Below are 23,565 nucleotides of genomic sequence, written 5' to 3'. Positions count from 1 at the left end.
TCACTCCCTGCTGGTGAACTTTGAGTTTGAGCAGTTCACATTCTTTCTGAATCGTCATGTCTTCCTAGAGTATTGTTTGAGTGATGAGTTCAGTTTTTTGTGTGTTTTTTTACAGTTTAGATTCAATAATCCTCATACAGTGACCCCAAAATGAATTTGTAGATTATATTACAATCATTATATACAAAATGAACCAAATGGCATCTATTAATGATGGTTCTCAACCAGGGGCCCGGGACTAGCTACCCATCTAACAGGGAACATTATCAAAATATATGTTTGGCTAACATTCTGGCAAGGTTCTCTTAAAGTTATAAAACAAACATTCTTCCAATAACGTAAATAGAAGGTTTATTTAAAATGATCTGGTCTTTAATAATGTTCTCAAAAAGTTAACGCAAAAACATTTTTTAATTTTACTTTAATTTTTTTAAGATTTCATTACTCATGTCAATCACAGTGCTGATAGCCTACATAAGCGCATAACCTATACACCCTAACCTTACATTGGTTAGGGGAAAAACACGTCCACTGTTGGATTTTTAACGCAGTATGTCATTGAACTACAGGCTGTAGTTAGGACATCTTGTTTCAAATCTTACTTCACTGATCGTTCCCAGTTTGTTGAGTTGGGAAACAACAAATCTGACATTGAACAAGTCCGTTCTGGTGTTCCTCAGGGATCAGTCTTGGGTCCTATATTGTTTAGTGTTTATATGCTTCCTTTGGGGCAAATAATTAGGAAATATGGTCTGGGGTATCATTTTTACAATGATGATACTCAAATTTACATCAGCTCCAAATCTGATCCTACTGTCACCTCCAAAATTCTTTCGGAATGTGTGCAGGAAATAAAAACGTGGATGCATCATAATTTTTTAAAACTGAATTCCTCTAAGACAGAGATTCTGCTCATTGGCACACCCGCGGCTACTCACAAAGGGAGACATTTTAATTTGATCATGGACGATAGTGTTTTATCTCCATCTTCTTGTGCTTGTAACCTTGGTGTGATTTTTGACGCCCACCTAACACTAGACTCTCACATAAAGAGTATTATGAAATCTGCATTCCATCACCTAAGAAACATTGCACGAATTAGGCCCTATCTTACTCTACCAGATGCTGAAAGGCTTATTCATGCATTTGTTACTTCCAGGATTATTTACTGTAATGCACTTTTTGTTGGTTTACCTGTTAAATCTATAAAACGCCTGCAGTACATCCAGAATTCAGCAGCACGGGTGCTGACATACACTTCACCACGTCAGCACATAACAGGTGTGCTTTATAGTTTGCATTGGCTACCTGTCCAGTCACGTATTGCTTTTAAAACTCTCACACTAACATACAAAGCTATGCACGAAATATATCCTTCTTATATCTGTGACTTAGTCAGCCTGTACGCGCCTTCTCGTTCCCTTCGGTCTACGGATTCTCTTACTCTTCAGCAACCTCCCTGTAGATTAAAATCTATGGGGGAGAGAGCTTTCTCTGTCGCGGCACCCAGGTTATGGAATGCACTTCCTCTTACTGTTAGAAATGCTCGAACATTAGCCAGTTTCAAGAAGTTGTTAAAAACACACCTTTTTAAAATTGCTTACATAGACTGTTATGATTAGTATTTTAATGATGTGTACTGTAATTTTGTATTACTCTTAGTGCTTTGGGTTTTAGAAAAGCGCATTATAAATAAAATGTATTATTATTATTATTATTATTTAATTTCATTTGTACATTTCCTTGTTTCAGAATGTTCAAAGAACATTACAAATATTCCCATAACATTTGCGAAACAATCATATGTAAGGAAACCTCCAGGGGTTAAAAAAGGACATTTGGAAGAATAACAACTTTACTTTTTTGAGCCACAGTTGGCCTAGCAGAATAACCACAGATGTAGTTCATAACTGTACGTGTTTGACAACAATAAAGTAGCCTATATAGATATAAAAGCATTATCGCATTCTTGCTGTTGTTCTGAATACCAGCAGAAGTAAACACAGCACACAAAGCATTCAGACCAACATCACAAATCAAATGCGAAAACGTATGACCATGCTTCTATACAACCGTTCAATAAACAAGAAGTTAACTTAAGACACACTATTTTAGATGTGTTCTTTCCTATTTTACCATCTTTTTTACACCATGCTCTACTATATATATTAAAAAAACATGTTTATGAAATGTTTAACTTGAAAAGTTTGCTTATACTATTTTTCTTTAATATGAATGCTACTTTTGTTGATTAAATTATCTTAACTGTTTATTGATATTGCTTTTTACTTTGATTTTGATAATACAGAATTTTTATATTTTAATTCCCACTTTCCCCCAGATGACAACAAGGAGTTAATATGACAGTTAACTGGACCATTGACTTCAGCAAAAATACTGCAGTTGGTCATGAACACAGAGATCTCACCTGCGGCTTACAGGTCCTCTCAGGAGGGCCAGTGTCTGGGGAATTGTAAGAGGACCTGCAGGGTAACTTTTATTGAAGTCTGGGTCTTTTAAGGCACCATAAAACTCCTCAAAACTGATAAGCACTCGGTCAGAGAGGTGCAGACTAAACAGAAAAGAGCAAGACAGGGTATTTTTTTATATGGTCAATGTTTTATAGTATAACAACATGTTTGCTTTGAGAGTTGTAAGAGCGTCATTAATTACCGGAATAGAAGGCCTTTCAGCTGTTTAGCTGTGACAGGCCGTCTCAGGAACTTTGTAAGGATTTCAAGTAAAACAGGTCTAGGAAAAGAACATACCATTAGAAAATAGAAACATTTTGTAGATTAACATGTGTGTGCCTGTGTTTTTACCTGTTGACCAGAGGTTTGCCATCAGGGTGATTGTTCTTGAACAGGATTTTGAGTGTCAGAGCTCCAGTAGTTTGAACTCGCTCTTTTACCTCATCTTCCAGCTTTAAATGAAAGGATGAAATCGGTATATTGGTTAAGTGTAGTGTCCGTATTTAAATAAAAAAAGTATTTATAAACACCTTCCACTGCAACCCTAACACACTGCTGCACAAATCAAAAATAGACATATTATTGACGCAGTTGATGCTTAAATACACAGAGGAAGGTAAACAACAGAACAGGGAACAGGTGGGACACTAATCAGGGACTATGACAACTAATGAATGACTAGAACTACGGCAAACAGTAACAATGGAAATAAGGCTATGTCTACACGGCAATAATGTGCTAAAAAAAGAAATGTTTTTGTTTTGAGTTTTTCACATACAGACGACAATGTTATCAAAACTATCCCAGTTCCCATGGATCCGTGAAAACGATTAAAAACACTGTATTATGCATGCCAGGCCAGTAGTTGGCAATGTCACTTTGTAAAGAAACAATATGCACCTATAGAGTGAACACATAAAATGCATGTGCATGACATCAACGTTTTCACAAATTCACGTTTTGGTTGTTTACACAGGAAAAAAAACAGTATACTATTCAAAATTTGCAAAAAGTTAGCATTTTCAGGCCCCAAAAAATCCATTGTCGTGTAAATAAATGGCCAAAATGCATAAAAAGTTTTCCGTTTTTAGTTGAAAACAGTGTTGTCTATGTGGCATCTAGGACAACTAGACAAGACTAAACAGAACATGATCATGACAGAATGATTCTAACAAGCCAGTTCTTTTAGAAAATAAAAGACAAAATATTTATAAAAATTTTAAATATAGACCTATAACACTTTAGCACTCTTTTTTTTCCTCTCTGGAGATCATTAATATTTCTGCAAAAACAGATCACAGAAACTCTTCTAAACTCTGTGAAATATCTCAGAGATCACATTTCCATGTAATATTAATGTAAGCCTATTCGGATAGCATGCAGATTCATTTGAAAACTGCACTAACTGAAAGATTTTTATAAGTAGGCCTACTGATTGTATTAAATATAATGAGTGACAGCATTTCAAGCTTCTTTTGTGACAAGATGGGATAGAGGGCTTGAGTGTTCATCCACACACCCACTCTGACTCTTGTGACGGGTGTGTGTGTGTGTGTACCCCCACTGTGTGACTAAGGCAGCTCTCGTGACCAGGCGGAGTCGAGGGGGCCTGTGTGCTGGGTTCAGTCGGTCAGACAGACAGGACTCCAGGGATAAGACTGGCAGGGTTAATCACACACAACACCCCCCCCAGAAGACAGACACCTGCAGATTTGCAGGACTTTCTCTGTCACACGCCCATTTGCACATATACTCCCCCCTTCTCCTTCTCTTTATCGCTCTTTGCTAATATCTCTCCTGAGTAAACTCGGCTATACATTGGTGTTAACCACTGAGCTGCAGCTGAGATTTTATCAGTTCTTGTGTTTTATTCTACACGAGCAGTATCTTTCTTTCTCAATGGGATAATGCCAGGCTTTGATGTCAAAAGGAGGAACACAGGCTAGCAAGACTGTCATTGAAAGGAAAGCACATGGGGATACTTGAGAATATGCCTGTATTAATCTTTGTAGAATCACATTGTGCATGAGACCTGCACAGTGGCTCCAAAACATGTTAATTAAAATGTTTGCATCTGCAACCACTTTTTCTCAGCTCTAATTTCACTTATATTAGTTTTTTTTTTTTCTCCATAATTTTGAACTGGTCCACAGACGGAGTGGATGTATGAAGTCAGATAACTTCACACCGGTGTCCTAATATAGTTAGCACAGGTGCAGTTCATCACATTAATAACAGACATTTTCAAAAGTTTGGAGTAATTATTTATTTGCATTATTACATTCATATTTTTAATGCTTTTGAAATAAGTCATTATGTTCACCGATTCTGCATTTATTTGATCAAACATACAGTAAAACGGTAATAATGTTGTTGAATATACAATTTAAAAGAACCATTTTCTATTTTAATATATTTTAATTTATTCCTGTGGTGGCAAAGCTGAATTTTCAGCAGCCATTACTTTAGTCTTCAGTGTCACATGATCCTTCAGGATTCATTCTAATATGCCGTTTTGTTGTTCAATTATTATCAATTATTATTAGTGCAAAAAATATCAATAATGGTCCTTATTATTATCATCATCATTGTTATCATCATTAATTATTTTTGTGGAAACAGTGATATGTTTTGGCAACATTTTGTGACATTCTTTGAGGAGTAGACATTTCAAATTATTTTAAATTAATAATATTTCACAATATTACATCTTTAACTGCATTTTTGACCAAATAAATGCAGCCTTGGTGAGCATAAGAAACTTTAACGTTGTTGTTTTTTTAATTAAAAAAAAACAAAACATTTTGACCGGAAGTATATTTTTCTTTATTTACTGTAAACAGTATTAATAAACAGTACATTTATTTTATATTGTATAATGTAAAAGCTAACCAACTATTTAAATTAAATTATAATTTGTCTGATATTTTATTATCAAATTAAATTATATTCATCTATCAAGTGTTTAAATAGACTACTGCTTCATAAATACTGTCCTACTGTATGTAATAGAAAGCCGCCGTGTCTTTTAATCCAATAATCATAAAAATATCATTACACAGTAGGTCCCACTTTATATTAGGTGTCTTTTAACTACTAGCCTACAATGTGCATACATTTAAATATTTGTAATACCTGATTAGTTTGATCTGTCATCCGTGGACCAGTGCTGGAGTATGTTATATGAGAAAGCATACTAATGGATCGGTTCTCTGATGCCGCCCTGTGACCTACCAAACACAGAAACCAGACAAATATGCACACAAATTATTTAATACATCCATTAGGCTATTTAACGTAACTTGAATAGGGGACCAAGGGAAATAGCAAAAAGTTTCCAAACTTGGTTGTCATGAAAATATCACAACAAAATTATGTATAATTGATATAAAATATTTTTAAATAATAATATTTTCAGGACCCATACATGCTCCTGCAGGATTCAGTTGCTGTAAATGCACAAGTCTCTGAAACTAAGAGAGATTCAAGTACTGACCACTATTAATTCCTTTGATGAGACAGCGCCCTCGTATGGTCGAATACGTGACAGTCTGAATAATTATGAAATGTACTAATTATGGTGGTTAAGAAGCAAGAACGGGCAAAAATTTATTTTTTGTAATAGCCAAGCCAAATTTTCATTATTAAAAGTTCCGTTAAAGGTTCTCTAACGTGCATTCTTCCACGACATAAAGTCAGCAGTGTTTTATTCGATGTCAACTAATAGAATGCATTTTGATCAAAAAACACTCTCTTTTTTTTTTAAACACTCACTTTTAACCTTAACCCTCTACTGCACGGTGTTGCCATATGGCAACATACCCTTTCTTTGGACATTTCTTGAAATTTGAAAATAAATATGAGCTCTGATTAATCTTAAATTCATGGTAGAACCTGGTGGTAACCAATGATATGCTTTGATGACATCACGACATTACACACACCCTTGCAACGTCATTCTTTTCACACACTTTTGATGACTCCAGCTGCTGAAAAAGTGCTTGTGTATATGTGAAGATTTTCCTCATTTTTTTCATATTTCTTCGGAAAAAAAAAATACATCAAGCATCTGGGGTAAGTTCTAATCTTATTTCAATCATTGTCACATTGTTTTGATACTTATATTACCTTTTTATTTAATAAAATAGGTGTGTTGCCATATGGCAACATTGTGCGGTAATGGAACAATATTTTGCCCATTCTAATGCAGAGTAGCTTTGTATGAATGACAATGTATGGATGCACTGATATAGTTGGATGGTTGTATTCTACTCATATATTTATATATATTTTTATATATTTATAAAGTAAAGTAAAAGTAAAGTATAAAAGTAAAATATATATCCGTCTTGACAGCTTTGATCACTGGCCAGAGATGGGTGCACCAAAAGGAAGGTGCAAGAATCCTGGCTGCAAGGGCATCGTCAGAGGGGTTTGCTCTAAGTGCAAGGTGCACCTCTGCTTAAAAGGTGGGGTATGTGATTTGCAAAACGGCCGGCAGATTTTGAAAATACACAACTCAAAAGGTCCTACCTTCTTTCCTCCAACGTTGGCCCTGACTCCACCCACTCGAAGAGGGGCATGGGGGAGGGGGGTATGGTACGACCGTTTGATTGACGCACTTACTGTCCAATGATTCTAGGTGGTCTTGGAAATGATTGGCTGTTTTTCGAGTTTTTTCGAGTTTTTCGAGTCCTGCCCGTTCCACAGATGATTAAATTTTTTAATTTTCATGTCAGTGCTTCTAACTCAGTGGCTGTAAGTGGGTTAGGAATAGGATTTCAAGTGATTTTGAAAAAATGGTCAAAAAAGAAAATCACATACCCCACCTTTAACAGAGAGAACAACTGCTTTAAGGCGTTTCACATCGAGTAGTTTCACTTGAACAGTTCTTATGAGTTTGCATCAGATGTTTTGTAAATGTTGTTGAAATAATCGTTTCACATTGAGTAGTTTCACTTGAACAGTTCTTATGAGTTTGCGTCAGATGTTTTGTAAATGTTGTTGAAATAATACTTTGAAAATTAGTTTCATATTTTGTACACAAAGCTCTTGAAAACATTTTAAATAATAAAAACAATTTCATTTCTAAAAGACAGGTCTGTAATCATCTATGAATTTCATGTCATTTTGGGAGAAAACGCATCAGGCTGTTCCATTGTCGCACAATGTTGCCATATGGCAACGCACCCAAAAGTACCCCCCAAAAAAAAAAAAAAAAAAAAAAAAAAAAAGTTAATTTGAGTCTATTTTATATATAAAAAAACACTGTACATTTTTTTTCCATGATTGCATAATAATGCGTGCAGTAGAGGGTTAAGTAGCCTAACTGATTAATTTCGTCATATCTGACGGACAAACTTTGTTTGTATCTTATTTAAAAAATGAGACGATCAGTGTTAAATTTATTTGCAATGGATTGAATCATGCTTTTGTGTTATATGTTGTGTTGAAACCCCCTCCACAAAAGCAACTAAAATCGTTAACAGAACTGGTTTCTTAAAATTTCCATAGCTAATTATGAAAAATGATTCATATGTGCTTTATGTGCTCGGTGACTCATTTGTTTTTAATTATTATTTTTTTCAAACAAAGATAAGTTATGTTTCACAGTCAGCAATTTATTTGTCCTCTAGCGCTGTTTCGGGTGCTGAAATGTTGATTTACAGACTGTAAATCAACATTTCAGTAAATTACAGTCAGACCTCCATAAATGCACAACGCACCATTAGGCCTACATTATCGCCAGCTGTAGGCAGTGCAGCCCCTTCATATCAAACTGCATAAATATCAGGCTAGTGACTCACGGAACAAGGGTAATCTGTGTTTATCCTGGTCGTGGATGACCTCGTCTCCTTCGGGGATTTGCTCTGGAATATCTAATCCTTTTCCTTTTCCTTTCTCCATCAGATAACTTCTATCACTTCTGCTGCTCTCACTGCGAAAAGCGGAATCCATGCTCTCCGTCCCTGGAGACTGAGGTCTGGTTCCTCTTTGAGGCATCCAGTATCTATGTTTTCTGCCGCAGTCGGTGGAAAAACCCCGGAGAGAGATGAAATCTGGATCTCCGAGTCTTGATGAAGGGTGTTGAATGAACGGGAGCCGCACAGAAGTCACCGTGGACATCTTGACTGAAAAGTTTACGTTTTAATACAACTCCCCGGGAAGCCCTTTTCTAAAGTGCGTTACGCACTAAGAAGAAAATAGATTAAATTAGATAAATTCTGTCGCTTTTTAGTGGCTTAAATGTCAAATGTTCCATGTAGTAAAATGTTGAAGAACTTTTATGAGAGGAGATACTGTCTGCCTACTGTTTTATTACAAAAGAAAAGCCGAGTTTCCCTTAGCAACAGCAAGCGCTCGCGCATAGGGTTGCAGGTTACGCGGGCAAATGTTCATGTGATGTTCATACCGATCGAGAATACGCGTTTTGTACTTTAATAAAGTCATACAATGCGATGTTTATGTAAATGTAATGAATCCTAACCCAATCGTAAAAGAAAACGTTTAATTTTTAAATATTCATTTTCCTTATAATTTTCCAAAGAGAGGTTTTGTCAGATTTAATTCCCTGTTGGGGTCTGTTTAGTCTCCAACCTAAAGTAAACCCACCTACACATAGGCCTATTATAGTCCGTTTGAATACATTCTTAGTAACAGAAATGAACACTTGGCAATCTCTATTTGGCATGTGTATTCATTTGTGAGCTTCAATAAATAAAATAATTTTGTTCCTGTGACTGAGGAAATTTGAGCTGATGTGTCATCACAGTCCTGGCACCCAGTCAAACTCGCATTGTGTTGTAAAGAAGAGTCTCCCACATTGTTTTTAGTAACATTCAAATCCCACTCAAGAAGAATACTGCTGCCTGTATTGTAGCCCGGCAACAGCCCTAACTAACAGACTGAGGGGGTGAAAAAATGGGGTAGTGGTTTCCAATATCTAAAACTGCTATTAGAATGCGCAGGGGTCTAACACTCTACAATGTTACACATATTATACAGTAATTAAACAGTAATATTACTCACAAGTTTCCACAAAATCAATTACTCAGAACGAACATGTAATTAAACTTAGGTTTAACACATAGGCTACAATTACCATCCAAACAAATGGTACCAGGCACTAACAACCATTTCAACATTACCTATTCCAAAATGATAACAATAAACAATAAACTAAACTTATTTGTCATTATGCAATAAATCAGTATAGCATTATAAATAGCTTCAGAAAACGTCCTGCGTATTTTAGGACAGTCTGTCACGTGACACAGGTGCGCGTGCAGGTCACTATTGAATGAGCAAAAGAAGCCTATTCCTGTTTCTTGATCCATTTTCCCTATAGATCAAATGCAACATGTGTCCCATCCCGAACCTACCCAGAACTGTAGGCTACTTTTTCCATCGTTCACCTTAATGTAGGCCTAATAGTGTATCTTTTAAGGCTACTAACCTTTAATCTAACTCTGTGAACATGTACTTTATAGGTACAATCAAAATAATTTGAAATATCACAATGCAAATTCAAATGGCATAGGCCATTCATTGGCCTATAACTAGACATTTACAAATATCAGTTTAATGGAAGTATATATTAATTTAGATAAGATAATTTAGTCAGCAAAATTGCATTTTTGCATTGAATTTATTTTATTTAGGCAAACTTTATTCCATATGCCTAATATTTCTGTAATTCTTTTGGTGCAAGGTTCTGTGATAAAATGATTTGTCAATAATATATGTGAGAAATAAAATTTGTCCTTTAAACGTCCCCAATTCAATGACCCAGGACATAAATGAACTTGCGCAAGACTCATGGCCTGTGACCCGGGATATTTATTCAGCTTTGAGATTCTGTACGGTCCCTCGTGGATCCATCATCTGCTCCTCTCGCGATAATGAGTCTGGATATATTGAGAGCAAACACGAGCACTCGTCCATTTGAAGGGGCGTCGCTGGGGTTCTTATAGGGTCCTTTAGTTAGTGGTGAGATTGTCTTCCAGGAGATAGGACATCATGTCTGACGCAGTGATCAGCTTCTTGAAGGATTTCTTGGCCGGTGGTGTGGCCGCTGCCATCTCCAAGACAGCCGTGGCCCCCATTGAAAGAGTCAAACTGTTACTGCAGGTACGTTTTGAAGTCAGAATCAATCATTTTAAAATATAAAAATGCTGGGTCGTTTCAACCCATGTTTAGGTCAAATATGGACAAACCCAAACGTTGGGTTTAAAATTTATTCAAAAAATGTAAACCAACGTTTGGGTTTGTCCATTTATGCCCCAAATATGGGTTGGAACAACCCATACTTTTTTTTAGAGTGTAGGCTATTGAATACCCCCGTAAATAGCTTGAAAAGTTGCGAGTAAGTCACAACTGCATACTTTAGAAAGAGGGTGCAGCGAACTTGGATGTCAAGTTTGTTTAGTTTACAAATGTTTCGGTAAAATTCGAATCAATTAATAAAACAGAATAGACTAAAAAGGAGAGTTTTGCCGACAATTCATTATGGCGCTGTCCATGGTGCTACTTAAAGCGTTACTCAGACAAGCGTCACTGACAAAATAAGGTCGAAATTCAGCATAGAGTAAGTTTAATTAATGTTCGATAAATTTTATTTGGTCATTTAAGTAGTGCTTTACTAATTAATTAATTAATTGAATTAAATAAAGTTTAAACATTTGACCTTGACGACTTCCGTCACTCTTTCCATCGGTGCCATAGTTCATAAAGGCCAATCATGTGGGCTAAGATCGTGACTGTGAAGAGCAGTGATATTTGTTGTACGTTTAAAGTTAAAAATAGTCTGGAGGCTGCAACTCAATACTTAAACCCTGCGTGCAAGTTGGGTGTGACGCCAAGTGCAGCTCGTGCTCGTGGACAGACTGATCCCTAAGTGTAATAATCACACTTTTTTGTGGCTCCCTTATACAGTATGACCATGCAACACTGGTACAAGGAAATAGATAAAAATTACAGCTCAAAAATCCATATCCCATAATTCACATCCGATGTGTGACCACAATGATATCAAGGGTGCACTCTTCCACTTACCAATTCAAACTGTTCTGCTTCACAGGTCCAGCATGCCAGCAAACAGATCACAGCTGAGATGCAGTACAAAGGCATCGTCGACTGTGTAGTAAGAATTCCCAAAGAGCAGGGATTTGTGTCCTTCTGGAGAGGCAATCTCGCCAACGTCATCAGATACTTCCCCACACAAGCCCTCAACTTTGCCTTCAAAGACAAGTACAAGAAGATCTTCCTTGGAGGAGTGGACCAGAAGACCCAGTTCTGGCGTTACTTTGCTGGTAATCTGGCCTCTGGTGGTGCCGCCGGTGCCACCTCTTTGTGCTTTGTCTACCCTCTTGACTTCGCCAGAACAAGGCTTGCTGCTGATATCGGTAAAGGCACAGCGGAGAGAGAGTTCAGTGGTCTTGGGAACTGCCTTACCAAGATCTTCAAGTCTGATGGTATTAAGGGTCTCTACCTTGGCTTCAATGTGTCTGTCCAGGGCATTATTATCTACAGAGCTGCTTACTTCGGTGTCTACGATACAGCAAAAGGTAAGCAGCTATTGGGAAACATCTGACATGGATAAAATAAATGGCTTGTTAAATACAACTCAGTGACATGGTCAAACTCTATCACTCAGGTATGCTGCCAGACCCCAAGAACACACACATTGTCATTAGCTGGATGATTGCCCAGACCGTCACAGCTGCAGCCGGTATCATTTCATATCCTTTCGACACCGTCAGACGTCGTATGATGATGCAGTCAGGACGCAAAGGAGGTAAGCCAAAGGATCATGCAATTTTGGCACAAACTATTGTTCCATGGATTTTGTTTATTATTAGTCGACCTGTCTAACGGATAATTTTCTTTCCAAAAGCTGACATTATGTACACGGGCACAATCGACTGTTGGAAAAAGATCACTAAGGATGAGGGTGGCAAAGCTTTCTTCAAGGGTGCCTGGTCCAATGTGCTCAGAGGCATGGGCGGCGCCTTTGTGCTGGTTCTGTATGACGAGATCAAGAAGTACACATAAACATTCTCCATCCATCATGTTGATCCCATCAAAGGAACCCCTGAGCACTGTGTATGTCTTAATTGTGTGATGTTAACAAACAGGGTGAAGTAGGGGAAGTGTACTTAGCCATGCTGGCCCAGGGGTGGATTTGAATCATGTGATCTTAGGTGGTCACCGCACCCTCCACCTCTATACTTGTAAATATATTTAACTCTACCAACTGCCCCCCAGTTTTAGATGACATTTAGTCTGGTCAGATTGAAAGTTATCTTTTTTTTTCTCATTTATTTATTTGAATCAATCCCTCATAACTCTGAGAGTCTACATGTTCTACAGTGGCTCTTCTCTTCTGTAGCTAGCTGAACACTCTCAGACTGAAGCAAGTGGCTGTACACTGGAAAGCTGACTGTTCTTGTGGTTTATTCCACCTTATGTGTTCTTTTAATAAGAATAAAGCTGACAATACAACTCCTGATCAGTGCTTGTGCTTTATTTTTTATCATTACATTACGTCTTACTCCCAGATTTTATGATCATAAAAAAAGTCAAAAGTTGTGTTACAGCCGAGTAATGAAAGTGGACTCATATTGGCTTTCATAGTTCAAATTGTTTCACAAACATTTAAAATGAACAGAATTAATGAAGAAAAACTGTTCAAATTTTATCATTCCCATTTTAAACCAAAAACAGTTTATACAGTGTTTGGGGTCAGTAAGATGTTTTTAAGACATTTTGTAAAGAAATCAGTACTTTTATTCAGCAAGGATGCATTAACCCTTGTGGATCAATTAAAAAAAGTTAGGTAGGTCCATAGAGGACAAAAATGTCCTTGCCAAAGCTTAGGAGCACAGACTTAAGTTTGGTCTCATTTTAAAGACCCTTTGCAGATTATTGCTGAAGTAAAAAACAAAGTAAACCCAAAAAAAGTGATATAGGTTTAACTTTATGAAAATTATTTATGAACATTATTTTATATAAAATGTATATTTTATGAAACAAGTTGAACTGTAAAACTGACTGCTAGAAAATCAAAGCCATAAATCTAAATAAGTTGTGTTCCAAGTTTGAGGTCTCAAAAAATGAGCTTTCGGTAAGATTTTGTTTGGGCGCAGTAACAGATTTTTCCAAAAGTCCACTTGGATTTTGTTATTTGCAGTTGAGTTTTTCTCTCTCAATAACACACACACACACACACACACACACACACACACACACACACACACACACACAATTATCGTTGTATAATTTATCCAATTGGCTCTATAATATGCTGAAGCAGAAAACAGAAATAAATCCAGTTATTGCTCTATAGGCCAAACTTGAAAAAAATGGGACCATCTGGTAGAAAATAGCAAAAATTAAAATTTTGAAGCCAACAGAATGAAAGCCTCTTAACAAAGATTGCATCATTTTATAGTTAAATGGCCCTGGGATTAAAAATTGCAGTTTTAATTAATTTCAATGGGGACATTTTTGTCCAAAAGGCGCCGAGAGTAAGTATTTTTTGTACCTAGTGTAAAATAGATTTTACTTAGAAAGGAAATGGGGGTGAAATAGTAAAATTCCAATAAAAATACACACCTGTGCCAAATTTTATGCAGTTAGCATTAACACAGGCAAAGTGATAAAAAAAAAAACTGAAAAAAAAAAAAAATTTCCATAAGGATGTACAAAGGTTAAATTGGTCAAACTCAATAGTGACAGTAAAGGCATTTATAATGTCACAACAAGATTTCGATTTCAAATAAATGCTGTTCTTTTGAACTTTCTATTTATGAAACAATCCTGAAAAATCTTTTATCAGTTTCCACAAGCAGCACAACTCTTTTCAACATCAATAATAAACGTTTCTTGAGGACCAAAAACAGCATATTATCATGCGACACTGAAGACTGCATTTTAAAATATATTAAAACAGAAAATAGCTATTTTAGATCATATAAATATGATAAATGCAGCCTTGGTGAGCATAACAAACTTTCATAAATATATACATTTTAAAAACTGACCAACCCCAAATCTTTTTTTTTCAACGGAAATATATATATATATATATATATTTTTTTTTTCAATTTCATAATATATTATAATACAAGTGATTATAAAATTAGATTACATATTATATGGCTAACATATTATAAATTATAATCACCTTCAAAAAGTATAAAAACATGGCTTGATGTTAAATGCACATTAAATACTGATCTGTAAAGAAATATAATGTAATGTTGGTTTAATACTAGTATAATAGTAATAGCTCAAAGGCTAGTAACAGTAACCAGTTACAGTAATGCAAGTCAAACAACATAGCAATGTCTTCAGCAACAATGACTACTGTGCCAGTCTCTGTGTTTGCATAATAACCTTGTTAGTCTGCTATGTGTCAACAAGTGTCAGTCAGCCTTTTCAAAAGCAATTTAAGAGTGACAGGTGAATGCCTGGCATTGTTACACTTATCGTAAAAGATGGAACATTGTCTGAGCATGTGTGGCACTTCATATCAGCATCCAGCTATTCAAGTGTCATTCAGCTGGGTCAATAAACAAACCACTTTTACTTTCCAAATAATGGAACAACACTGGATATTACCATAACTAATAAAGCATTTATTTCACATGAAATTTAGTTTCCAACAGAAGTGTCGTGTAATTTATTATTCTGATAACAGCAACATTGACTTTAAAATTATACACAGCTTATATATCATTTTTATTTGATTAGATTTTTTTGTCTGTAAAATATAGGAACTGGTTTACTTCTGAATGTCTCAGAAAATGGAATGTCACACTTTATTGTCCCCACACAGTTTAGATTGTCTCCAACAAAATCTAAAATGTATAGAAGCTACACATTTTCAAGCAATTAATGTCATTAAACATTTAGCTGTGTAGATTATCTGATAAATATTTCATTTTTATATTACTCCATATCCAGACTAATTAACGTGAGCTCAAGCAGTTCGTCTAGAATGTTTCATGTTGTGACCTACAGTCATATTTTCTACTTACAGTAAGAGCAGAACATGTAAGTGAAATGGATTTTGAGGATCAGGACCACGCAGGCCGTGGTGTTGCCCTGTTGAGTTTAGCGGTTTCCGGTCTAGCTTTGTGAGGACTACTGCCAGGTCTAGAAGTCTTCCCTGTGCTCATGGAAAGACAAAGTTGCACTATTGTTAGGACTGTTCCTTAACAATTTTGCATTAAATGTTATGCATGCAGATAATCAACATAACAACAGTTGTCTGTGTTCAAATACAGTGGCTATACTCTTGTTTATCAGTAAATAATGGGGAAAGACCTACCTAACATTTAATTTTAAAAGAAATCAGATGGGTCTTCAATTTAAAGTAAAGTCAGTTGCAATGGCAGATTTCAATTATCAATGAAACTAAACAAGTAAAAAACAACTCATACAAACAAAGCACATCACAAATGGTACTTAAGTTCAAAAAGTTTTACTAGAATCAATAACAAATATTTAGATTTTTTTTTTAAATCTCAGAGGAGTTGAAAATAAACTAATTTCTATTATAATCTATTCATTTTAACAATTCTCTATTTAAAAGAAATAAAAAGTATATTATATTATGAACAGTCGAAATAATACGTTTATTATTTCTGGAATCTGCAACACAGCTGAATATGGGCTGATGTAATTGTGATGACATGCAGACAACTGAACATATCTTCATTCAAAGCGCCTCATGCTAACTTCGGCTTAAGTTTGTGTTGTGTGTGTGCATGTACCAGATGTTTTGGTGGACTTGAGTTTGACCGGTGGAAGAGCTGTAACACTTGTTCCCATGTATCGGCACTGCTGTTGATAATCAGCTAACTGCTCATCTCGGGTCATACCAGGAGTGGGCTTCACAGATTCTAGACGCTTCAGGAATGCCTGAAAGCACAAATATTTAGGTCAGAAATGTTATTCTCTTCCTGAACTAAAGTCAACATTTTGGCTTGCTGAATTACAACATGAATTATTAACATGCTGGCCAAGAATGCCAGCCCACTTATATAGCTTGGCCAAAATCCTTATGGAAAAATTAATAAACAATAAATGATTAATAATCTATTAATAATAGTTAATGGATCCAAATAATTGTTGAAAAAAACAAAACCATAAGACACCAAACAATGATTTACATAGATTTGTCATTATATAAAACATTAAAACAAATTAATGAACACATTAAACTGCCATACCGTACAAAAGGTTTACATTATACTACAATAATAACAAAAAAATAAATTGTGTGCTTAGAAATGTGCACAAATTTTCACAAAAATACCACAATGGCCCTTAAATTTTTTTTTTTTTTTTGGGGGGGATGAAATATGATGGATGAAAATTCTCTAGACAGATTTGGTGTGATTCACCCCAAATCTAAAAGCTTTCAGACATCTATGAACTCACATTAACTTGCCTCAAACAAGATGACCAAGAGAGTAGTGAGACTACAACTATGAACTCTGAAAAGCCACAGTGATCCATTGAGAATAAAAATAACCTGTGCACAAGGATCAGAATGTCACAGGCTGTTATGCCTCCGTATGTTGGTACAAACACCCCTTTGGAAACCACTCAGTAAGCAAAGCCCATGAAAAGAGCTAGGACTAGAAATAGAGTAAAGGTGAAGATAGAGGTCAGCTAACTCAGTGCTCAGAACGAGAGTGACTGTCTTGTGTTCCAGCATTAGTTGCTAGGTAGTAAAATGCTAACAAGACCTGGAGGAACATGCAGTCTGAGTCACAGTTCATTGTCCCTGCTTCTATTGATTATGCTAAATGATTATTGTAATTTTCCTGTTTTTCTGTAATAAAAACGTACAGAGAGGATCTGACTCTGTAAGGCTCTATTAGGATGACCAAAAGAGAGAGAGAGGAGAGAATATGCATACGTAACAGTAAACAAGCAAGGTTAAGAGAGCACATTAGGTTGCTTCCAAAAGCACGGGGCCAGAGAGATCCTTATCATTTACTCGCCCTTATTCAAATGTAATTTGAAGAGTTGCATAATACTCTCTCTCTCTCTCACTGAAGCTTAGATGAGGAAAGCACGGGGTGAATTTGGTATAATGTCAAGACCAGCATGTGCGCAAAACTGCTTCCACCTGTCTCTTCTCGTCTCAGTCAGGTGGTCACTGTCTCTGCTTTCACTGGCTGTGGCTGACAGCGCCACCTAACCCATGCACACTTTCACAGAACACTTAAACATTCACACAGAACACATTACATGAATGAATAATATCACCAAAGAACATGTGGTGATATACTGGGGCATCTGAGTAGAAGAGCACTGTAAATGACAGAATCAAAACATACATCGTGTTGGGTTAGGTTATATTTTTGAAAAAAAAAATGTGTCTTATGCTCACCAAGGCTGTATTTATTTGATCAAAAATACAGCAAAATACAATTCAAAATAGCTATTTTCTATTTGTATATATTTTAAAATGCAATTTATTCTTGTGATGGCAAAGGTGAATTTTCAGCATCATTACTCCAGAATTCAGTGTCACATGATTCCTCAGAAATCATTCTAATATGCCAATTTGGCGCTCAAGAAACATTTATTATTATTAACAATGTTGAAAACGGTTGTGCTGCTTAATATTTTTTTTGTAGAAACCATGGTACAGCATTCGTTGATAAATATAAAGTTAAAAAAACTGCATTTATTTAATATTTGTTTGTAACATGTCAATCTCTACGGTCACTTCTGATCAAATTAATGCATCCTTGCTAAATAGATTTTGAAAGAAATTATTTTCTTTAAAAAAAAATACCGACCCTAATCTTTTGAACAGTAGTGTACAAGCATATGCTCATCATGTGTACACCTAAACACACAATTTCTTCCTTGACTGAGGACAACAATTAATGAAAGCTTCTCTCTTAGAATAGGAGGAGTTGCTCTCAGTGTGATTAAAATTCAAATCTAAACTAGTGTTCACTGCATAACAAAAAAGATAGGGAATAACTCCCTCTAGTGGAATGAGAGAAAATATTTTCATGTGAAGAATCTGAACTGACCAGGTTTTCCTTCTGGATTCGCTCTTGCTCTCGTTGTCTATTAAGGGCGCTGTGGTAAAGGCGTATAGCTGGTGCACTGCTCCTCCGACTGCTGGTTTTGGAACAGGTGGAGCTGCCGCTACGCGAACTAGCCGTGGAATGGGATAGTTCACGTAATAGCCGCTGATTCTCCCGGTCGATCTCCCGTACCTCTTCATTTGAAAAGGAATAGTTCTTACGACTGCTGCCAACACTGCCAGGCCTGGAGACCACAAGTACTCTGTCTAATTGTTTCTCTACTTTTAAAAACACTGCAAGGGAGACAGATAGACAGAGATTCTTGAGAAACTGCCACAACAACAACAAAAACCATCTTGATTCACTGCACAAACCTGATCCGTTCTCTCCTTCAGAACTTATACTGCCCTGACCGTCCGAATCATCGTTCACAACCATCTCCTCAGCAACTCTGGGCAGCTGTTGTTGAACATCTGCTGCCAAGTGTTCAGAGGGCACAACAACATCAATGGACTGGGAAGGACTAACATTTGGTGTCGAGAGAGGGGTAACATCAGTGACTGTGTCATCAGATTCTGACACTTCTTTTTGTCGCTCTTTCTGGTTATCTGAACCTACCCGATGATGTTTCTGCGAGCGAACTAGGCTTTTCTCGTCACTGCTGTGTGAGGACTCCGGATCGGATGATGACGAGTGGCTGCGGCTCAGCTTGTGGAATTTACCAGCAGATTTTTTAGGTGTTCCATGGGACAATCTCTTATGTTTTGCTAATCTCACATCGTCCTCACTTTCATCGTCACTACGATGATATCCATCATCATCATCATCATCATCATCATCACGGTTAGCATTACCATTAGTTTTCCTGAGTTTAAAAATAGCATGCTTCTCATCCAGCTCTCTTTCCTCATCAGACGAGTATGAATGCACACTAGATCGACTGTTGTTCATCGTCCCTGTGCTCGTGGCACTTGGGAGTGTTGAGGTGCCTTTGAGACGTACATCACTACTTTGTCGCTCTGTTTCATTTTTTGTCTCTTTACTCCGTCCCAGTGTGCCCTGCTGATTTGAACCATTCTCCAATCTGGCTTTATCTTTACTGTTCCTCCCACTTTGAACTTCACTCCCTGTCTTATCCATTGAAACATGGGTCTCTTTCCCTGTTCTCCCATCATGTTGTTCTGAGCCCTTATGTTTATTTAGCTGCCCATTCTCAGAACCATTAAGTCCATTACCTTCACAGTCACTGTCAAAGAACGAGTGGTCAACTTCTCCTTCTAACTCTTTGGGGCTGTACATGTCTGTAGTGTGTCTTCCAAATGTGCCCTCATTCAGTGGAACCTGGATGAAAAAGGAAAAAGAAGCTGCAGTCAAACCACTTTTTTTATATACCAGCAACTGTTATTAGGCTCAGGCTCAACCTCAACATGTGGAAAAATTAGTTGTCTGAACGTTTTCAATGTTTTCTAGAGCAGTGGTTCTCAAACCAGGGGACGGGGCCCACTACAGGGCCTCAGCAAACTAACAAGGGGCCCACATAACGTAACTTAAAATGATTTAAAATAAGAAAAAAACATTCATTAAAATAAGCCTAAAAAATACAATATTTCTTACTTCAATGCAACAATTATGGTTGTAGAACGGTAGAAGGGTTCCTACTTGCATATAGATAAATGCATATAGATTCTACATAATTATTTCAGAATTTTTTTCTAGTTATGCCAAGATTTTAAAAAGTTTTATTAGGTAGAAATTTTGTAAAAAAGTATTTAAAAAAATAAATACAAATCTTATCCTTTATCCTTAATCCTTGTCAATGAAATCACGACCAAGAAAAGGCAGTGTCTTCAAATATTATAGAGGATCATTTGGAGTCAAACATTTGGATAACCGCTGTTTTAGAGATTGCTCTTTTTTTAAATGAGCGCTAAAATATAGATTAATGAATACTATATAGTCAGTTTTTATCTATTGTTTTGTTTCACTTTGTTGAAATAGATGTTAATTACCACAATCACTTGGAATACTTATATAGCTAATAATAACAACAACAACAACGGACAAAGACAATGATTACAAAGTGGAATGCTTCCGATAAGAATTATGGAAAAATATTTTATAATTTATCGGTACACTCATATTAAGAGAACTAATAACCGAGTAGAAATGTGTCCATATTATCTGGCATTAATTAAAACATCAATACGCTTGAGACCTTGCGAAGCTGTTAAGGTAACGTTACCAGGAAAAAGCTCTGATTTAAAGCAGGGGTGCTCTCTCACACACACACACACACACACACACACACACACGGGACATGTTTCTATGACAAGAGAACCAAGCAGTTGGTTTAGCAATGCTGCCACGGACATTCACGTTCAGCAGACTGGCGTGCTCTACGTTTACTGTGCATATGTTATTTTATAAACAAGACCATAAAAGTGTGTACATATGCATGACTAGATCACCGTATCACGCCAACGCAAACTCATAATAGCTAACGTTAATGCAGTTAGCAGTGCCTACCTTTTGACATTACAACAAAAACATGCGGGACCACGACACTGTCAGGCGAAGTCGAAACACAGAGCTGACGTACTTCATTTTAATTCGCTTTAAATCTCCAAATGCTGTTCAGAAAGTTAAAGGTTGAAGATAAGAGTTAAAACAGACTCTTTCAACTGTTCAGCTAGCTGCATAAACGAGTGTGAGCTCGATAGATACGGTAACTAAGTGACGTCATTTCCTTAAATATTTTGGCGCCGCATCAGAAGTCTGCGTTTAAAGGGATAGTTCACCCCCAAATAAAAATTCTGTCATTATTTTCTCACCCTCAATTCGTTATTTTAAAAATACAAATTTATTGAAAAATAAAAATAAATTTGACCCCAAACAAGCCAACTGAACATCAGTGCTCAATGTACATAACATTGTGTCATAACAACTTGCCCTAAACATGTATGTCAAGACCCAAACCGGTCACCTTTACAGGGGTCATCGGATGCCTATTTTCCACAAGTTGGTATGATTCTTTTGGGTCTTCATGTAAAGTTTGTAACATACTTTGGTTAAAATTTCTCAATGGTTGTGTAAAACAACACCCTTTTTACCTCTTCAAAAACAGCTCTGTTCACAGTGACCCGTTTCGGTCTATGTCTCTTTAAGTCAAGTCACCTTTATTTATATAGCGCTTTTTACAATACAGATTGTATCAAAGCAGCTTCACAGTGATAACATGAAAATAATATAACAGAGTTTGTTTCTAAAAGAAAATTGCGTCAACGTCCACCTTAAGTAAGGCAGATCAATAATATTATTGAATATTAAATGTCCCCAACTAAGCAAGCCAAAAGCCAAGGCAACAGTGGCAAGGAACCAAAACTCCATCAGGTGACAGAATGGAGAAAAAAACCTTGGGAGAAACCAGACTCAGTCGGAGGGCCAGTTCTCCTCTGGCCAACGAAGGAACATTTACATTTTTACATTTACATTTATTCATTTAGCTGACGCTTTTATCCTAAACGACTTACAATTTCTATATTTCAGAGGTCGCACGCCTCTGGAGCAACTAGGGGTTAAGTGTCTTGCTCAGAGACACATTGGTGTCGCACAGTGGATTCGAACCCGGGTCTCTCACACCAAAGGCATGCGTCTTATCCACTGCGCCATCACCACCCCGTGCACCCGGAACAGTGCATGATTTATGATTCGGGCAGCATTACAAGTCAGATTGGATCGGAACATTTAGAATATTTATCCATTTCCATCTTTTGGAAGTCCAAGTAATCACGCCGGTTGTTGAGACGAGTTGTTGAGGATCAGTGCCGTCCACCATAGAGGGTCCATATCGCCGGTGTTGAGTCGTCTCTTCACAGGCTTTGTGATTGGGGTATCTGAAGTCTCCATGAAAGGCTGGATACAAACTGGAGCTGACGAACGCCGTTTTTCGAGATAACAGCAGAAAAGCAAAAAGGGAAAATAATTAGCGTAGCTGCTGTTCATAATGATTTCCATAACACGGGCGTAAATGATAAAAAACATGAAGACAGTGATTCTTGCGTCCCAGAGTCACCCCCCTCCGTCCCCCACTCAACTCAGCCCTGCTTACTGACCTCTACATCCCTCCTGCTGCTGAGACCCAACCACAATCTCACAATCTCTCCGCAGCCCAACCATACGCGCCGACCCGTTTGACTAAGGCTGTCGAGCCCCACTGTCGTCGTTAAAGCAGGTTCGGTGGCAACGGTTCCGTATGGCATACCACCTACCGCAAAACACAATATCTACCCAACCACCCGTCATTCACGCAATATACACAGGAACGTAATGACTGTAAATACTATGCAACCTACACAAATAACCTGCAGACTCTTCAAGTTTTATAATATTAAATGCATTTGATCTGATTCAGCAGTGGTATAAAAGGTAAGCATTGTGTAAATGCTTGGCTAAAGAGATGCGTCTTTAATCTAGTTTTAAACTGGGACAGCGAGTCAGAGCCTCGAACAATATCAGGAAGGCTATTCCAGAGTTTTGGAGCTAAATGTGAGAACGCCCTTCCTCCTTTAGTGGACTTAGATATCCTAGGAATGACCAGAAGCCTCGAATTTAGTGATCTTAAAGAACGCGATGGATTGTAGGGCGATAGAAGGTCCATTAAATACACAGGAGCTAAATCATTTAGGGCTTTATATGTCAGTAATAGTACTTTGTAATTGATACGGAACTTGATAGGTAACCAGTGTAGAGATGATAAAATTGGTGTTATATGATTATATTTTCTTGACCTAGTAAGAACTCTAGCAGCTGCATTTTGCACTAACTGTAGCTTGTTTATTGAGGATGCAGGACAGCCAGCTAATATAGCATTACAATAATCTAGTCTCAAGGTCATGAATGCATGAACTAACTTTTCTGCATCCGAAACAGATAGCATGTTAAGTAGCTTTGTAATGTTTCTAAGGTGGAAAAAGGCTGTTCTTGTAACATATGAAATATGATTTTCGAAAGACAAGTTGCGGTCTAGT

At 36.9% G+C, this 23,565-nt stretch overlaps 3 protein-coding genes across 7 annotated transcripts in view; 1 reads left to right on the top strand and 2 right to left on the bottom strand.

Annotated features, from left to right (window-relative positions):
• The window catches only part of LOC143714061 (EF-hand calcium-binding domain-containing protein 6), a 50,742-nt gene extending 41,949 nt beyond the window's left edge, over positions 1-8,793 (bottom strand). For 3 of the 4 annotated variants that reach the window (XR_013195398.1, XR_013195397.1, XM_077204998.1), the window contains exons 1-5: positions 8,279-8,689; positions 5,607-5,701; positions 2,823-2,923; positions 2,674-2,751; positions 2,429-2,572 (exon numbers count right to left, since the gene is read on the bottom strand). Coding sequence is in view for 2 of the 4 variants with exons in the window: in XM_077204998.1 (XP_077061113.1) it covers positions 2,429-2,572; positions 2,674-2,751; positions 2,823-2,923; positions 5,607-5,701; positions 8,279-8,597 (737 nt within the window). In the remaining 2 variants the exon portion in view is untranslated. Of the gene's footprint in view, positions 1-2,428; positions 2,573-2,673; positions 2,752-2,822; positions 2,924-5,606; positions 5,702-8,278 lie in introns of all 4 variants that reach the window. The other variant, XM_077204997.1, reaches the window with a different exon arrangement.
• On the top strand, positions 8,480-12,981 carry slc25a4 (solute carrier family 25 member 4). The gene is made up of 4 exons (XM_077205018.1): positions 8,480-10,601; positions 11,551-12,037; positions 12,127-12,267; positions 12,367-12,981. Exons 1-4 carry the CDS (start codon positions 10,491-10,493, stop codon positions 12,522-12,524), a joined length of 897 nt encoding a protein of 298 aa, XP_077061133.1. The 5' UTR covers positions 8,480-10,490; the 3' UTR covers positions 12,525-12,981.
• A 2,110-nt stretch (positions 12,982-15,091) lies between these two features.
• Positions 15,092-21,279, bottom strand: cfap97 (cilia and flagella associated protein 97). Of its 2 annotated transcripts, none has more exons than XM_077205010.1 (5): positions 21,065-21,279; positions 18,913-19,879; positions 18,542-18,831; positions 16,253-16,400; positions 15,092-15,645 (listed from the first exon to the last, which is right to left on the bottom strand). In XM_077205010.1, the coding sequence occupies exons 2-5, from the start codon at positions 19,835-19,837 to the stop codon at positions 15,554-15,556; spliced, it is 1,455 nt and encodes a 484-aa protein (XP_077061125.1). In that variant the 5' UTR covers positions 19,838-19,879; positions 21,065-21,279; the 3' UTR covers positions 15,092-15,553. The 2 variants fall into 2 exon arrangements, with proteins under 2 accessions (XP_077061125.1, XP_077061127.1); XM_077205012.1 differs by having other exon boundaries at positions 21,138-21,262.
• Between the last annotated feature and the right edge of the window lie 2,286 nt (positions 21,280-23,565).

The sequence above is a fragment of the Siphateles boraxobius genome, unplaced genomic scaffold (assembly GCF_051911475.1).
Source record: "Siphateles boraxobius isolate OS27281-9 unplaced genomic scaffold, OSU_SipBor_1 53, whole genome shotgun sequence".
Classification (NCBI taxonomy): Eukaryota; Metazoa; Chordata; class Actinopteri; order Cypriniformes; family Leuciscidae; genus Siphateles; species Siphateles boraxobius.
Note: the sequence above shows the minus strand (reverse complement) of the source record. Positions and strands in the feature narration are given on the sequence as shown.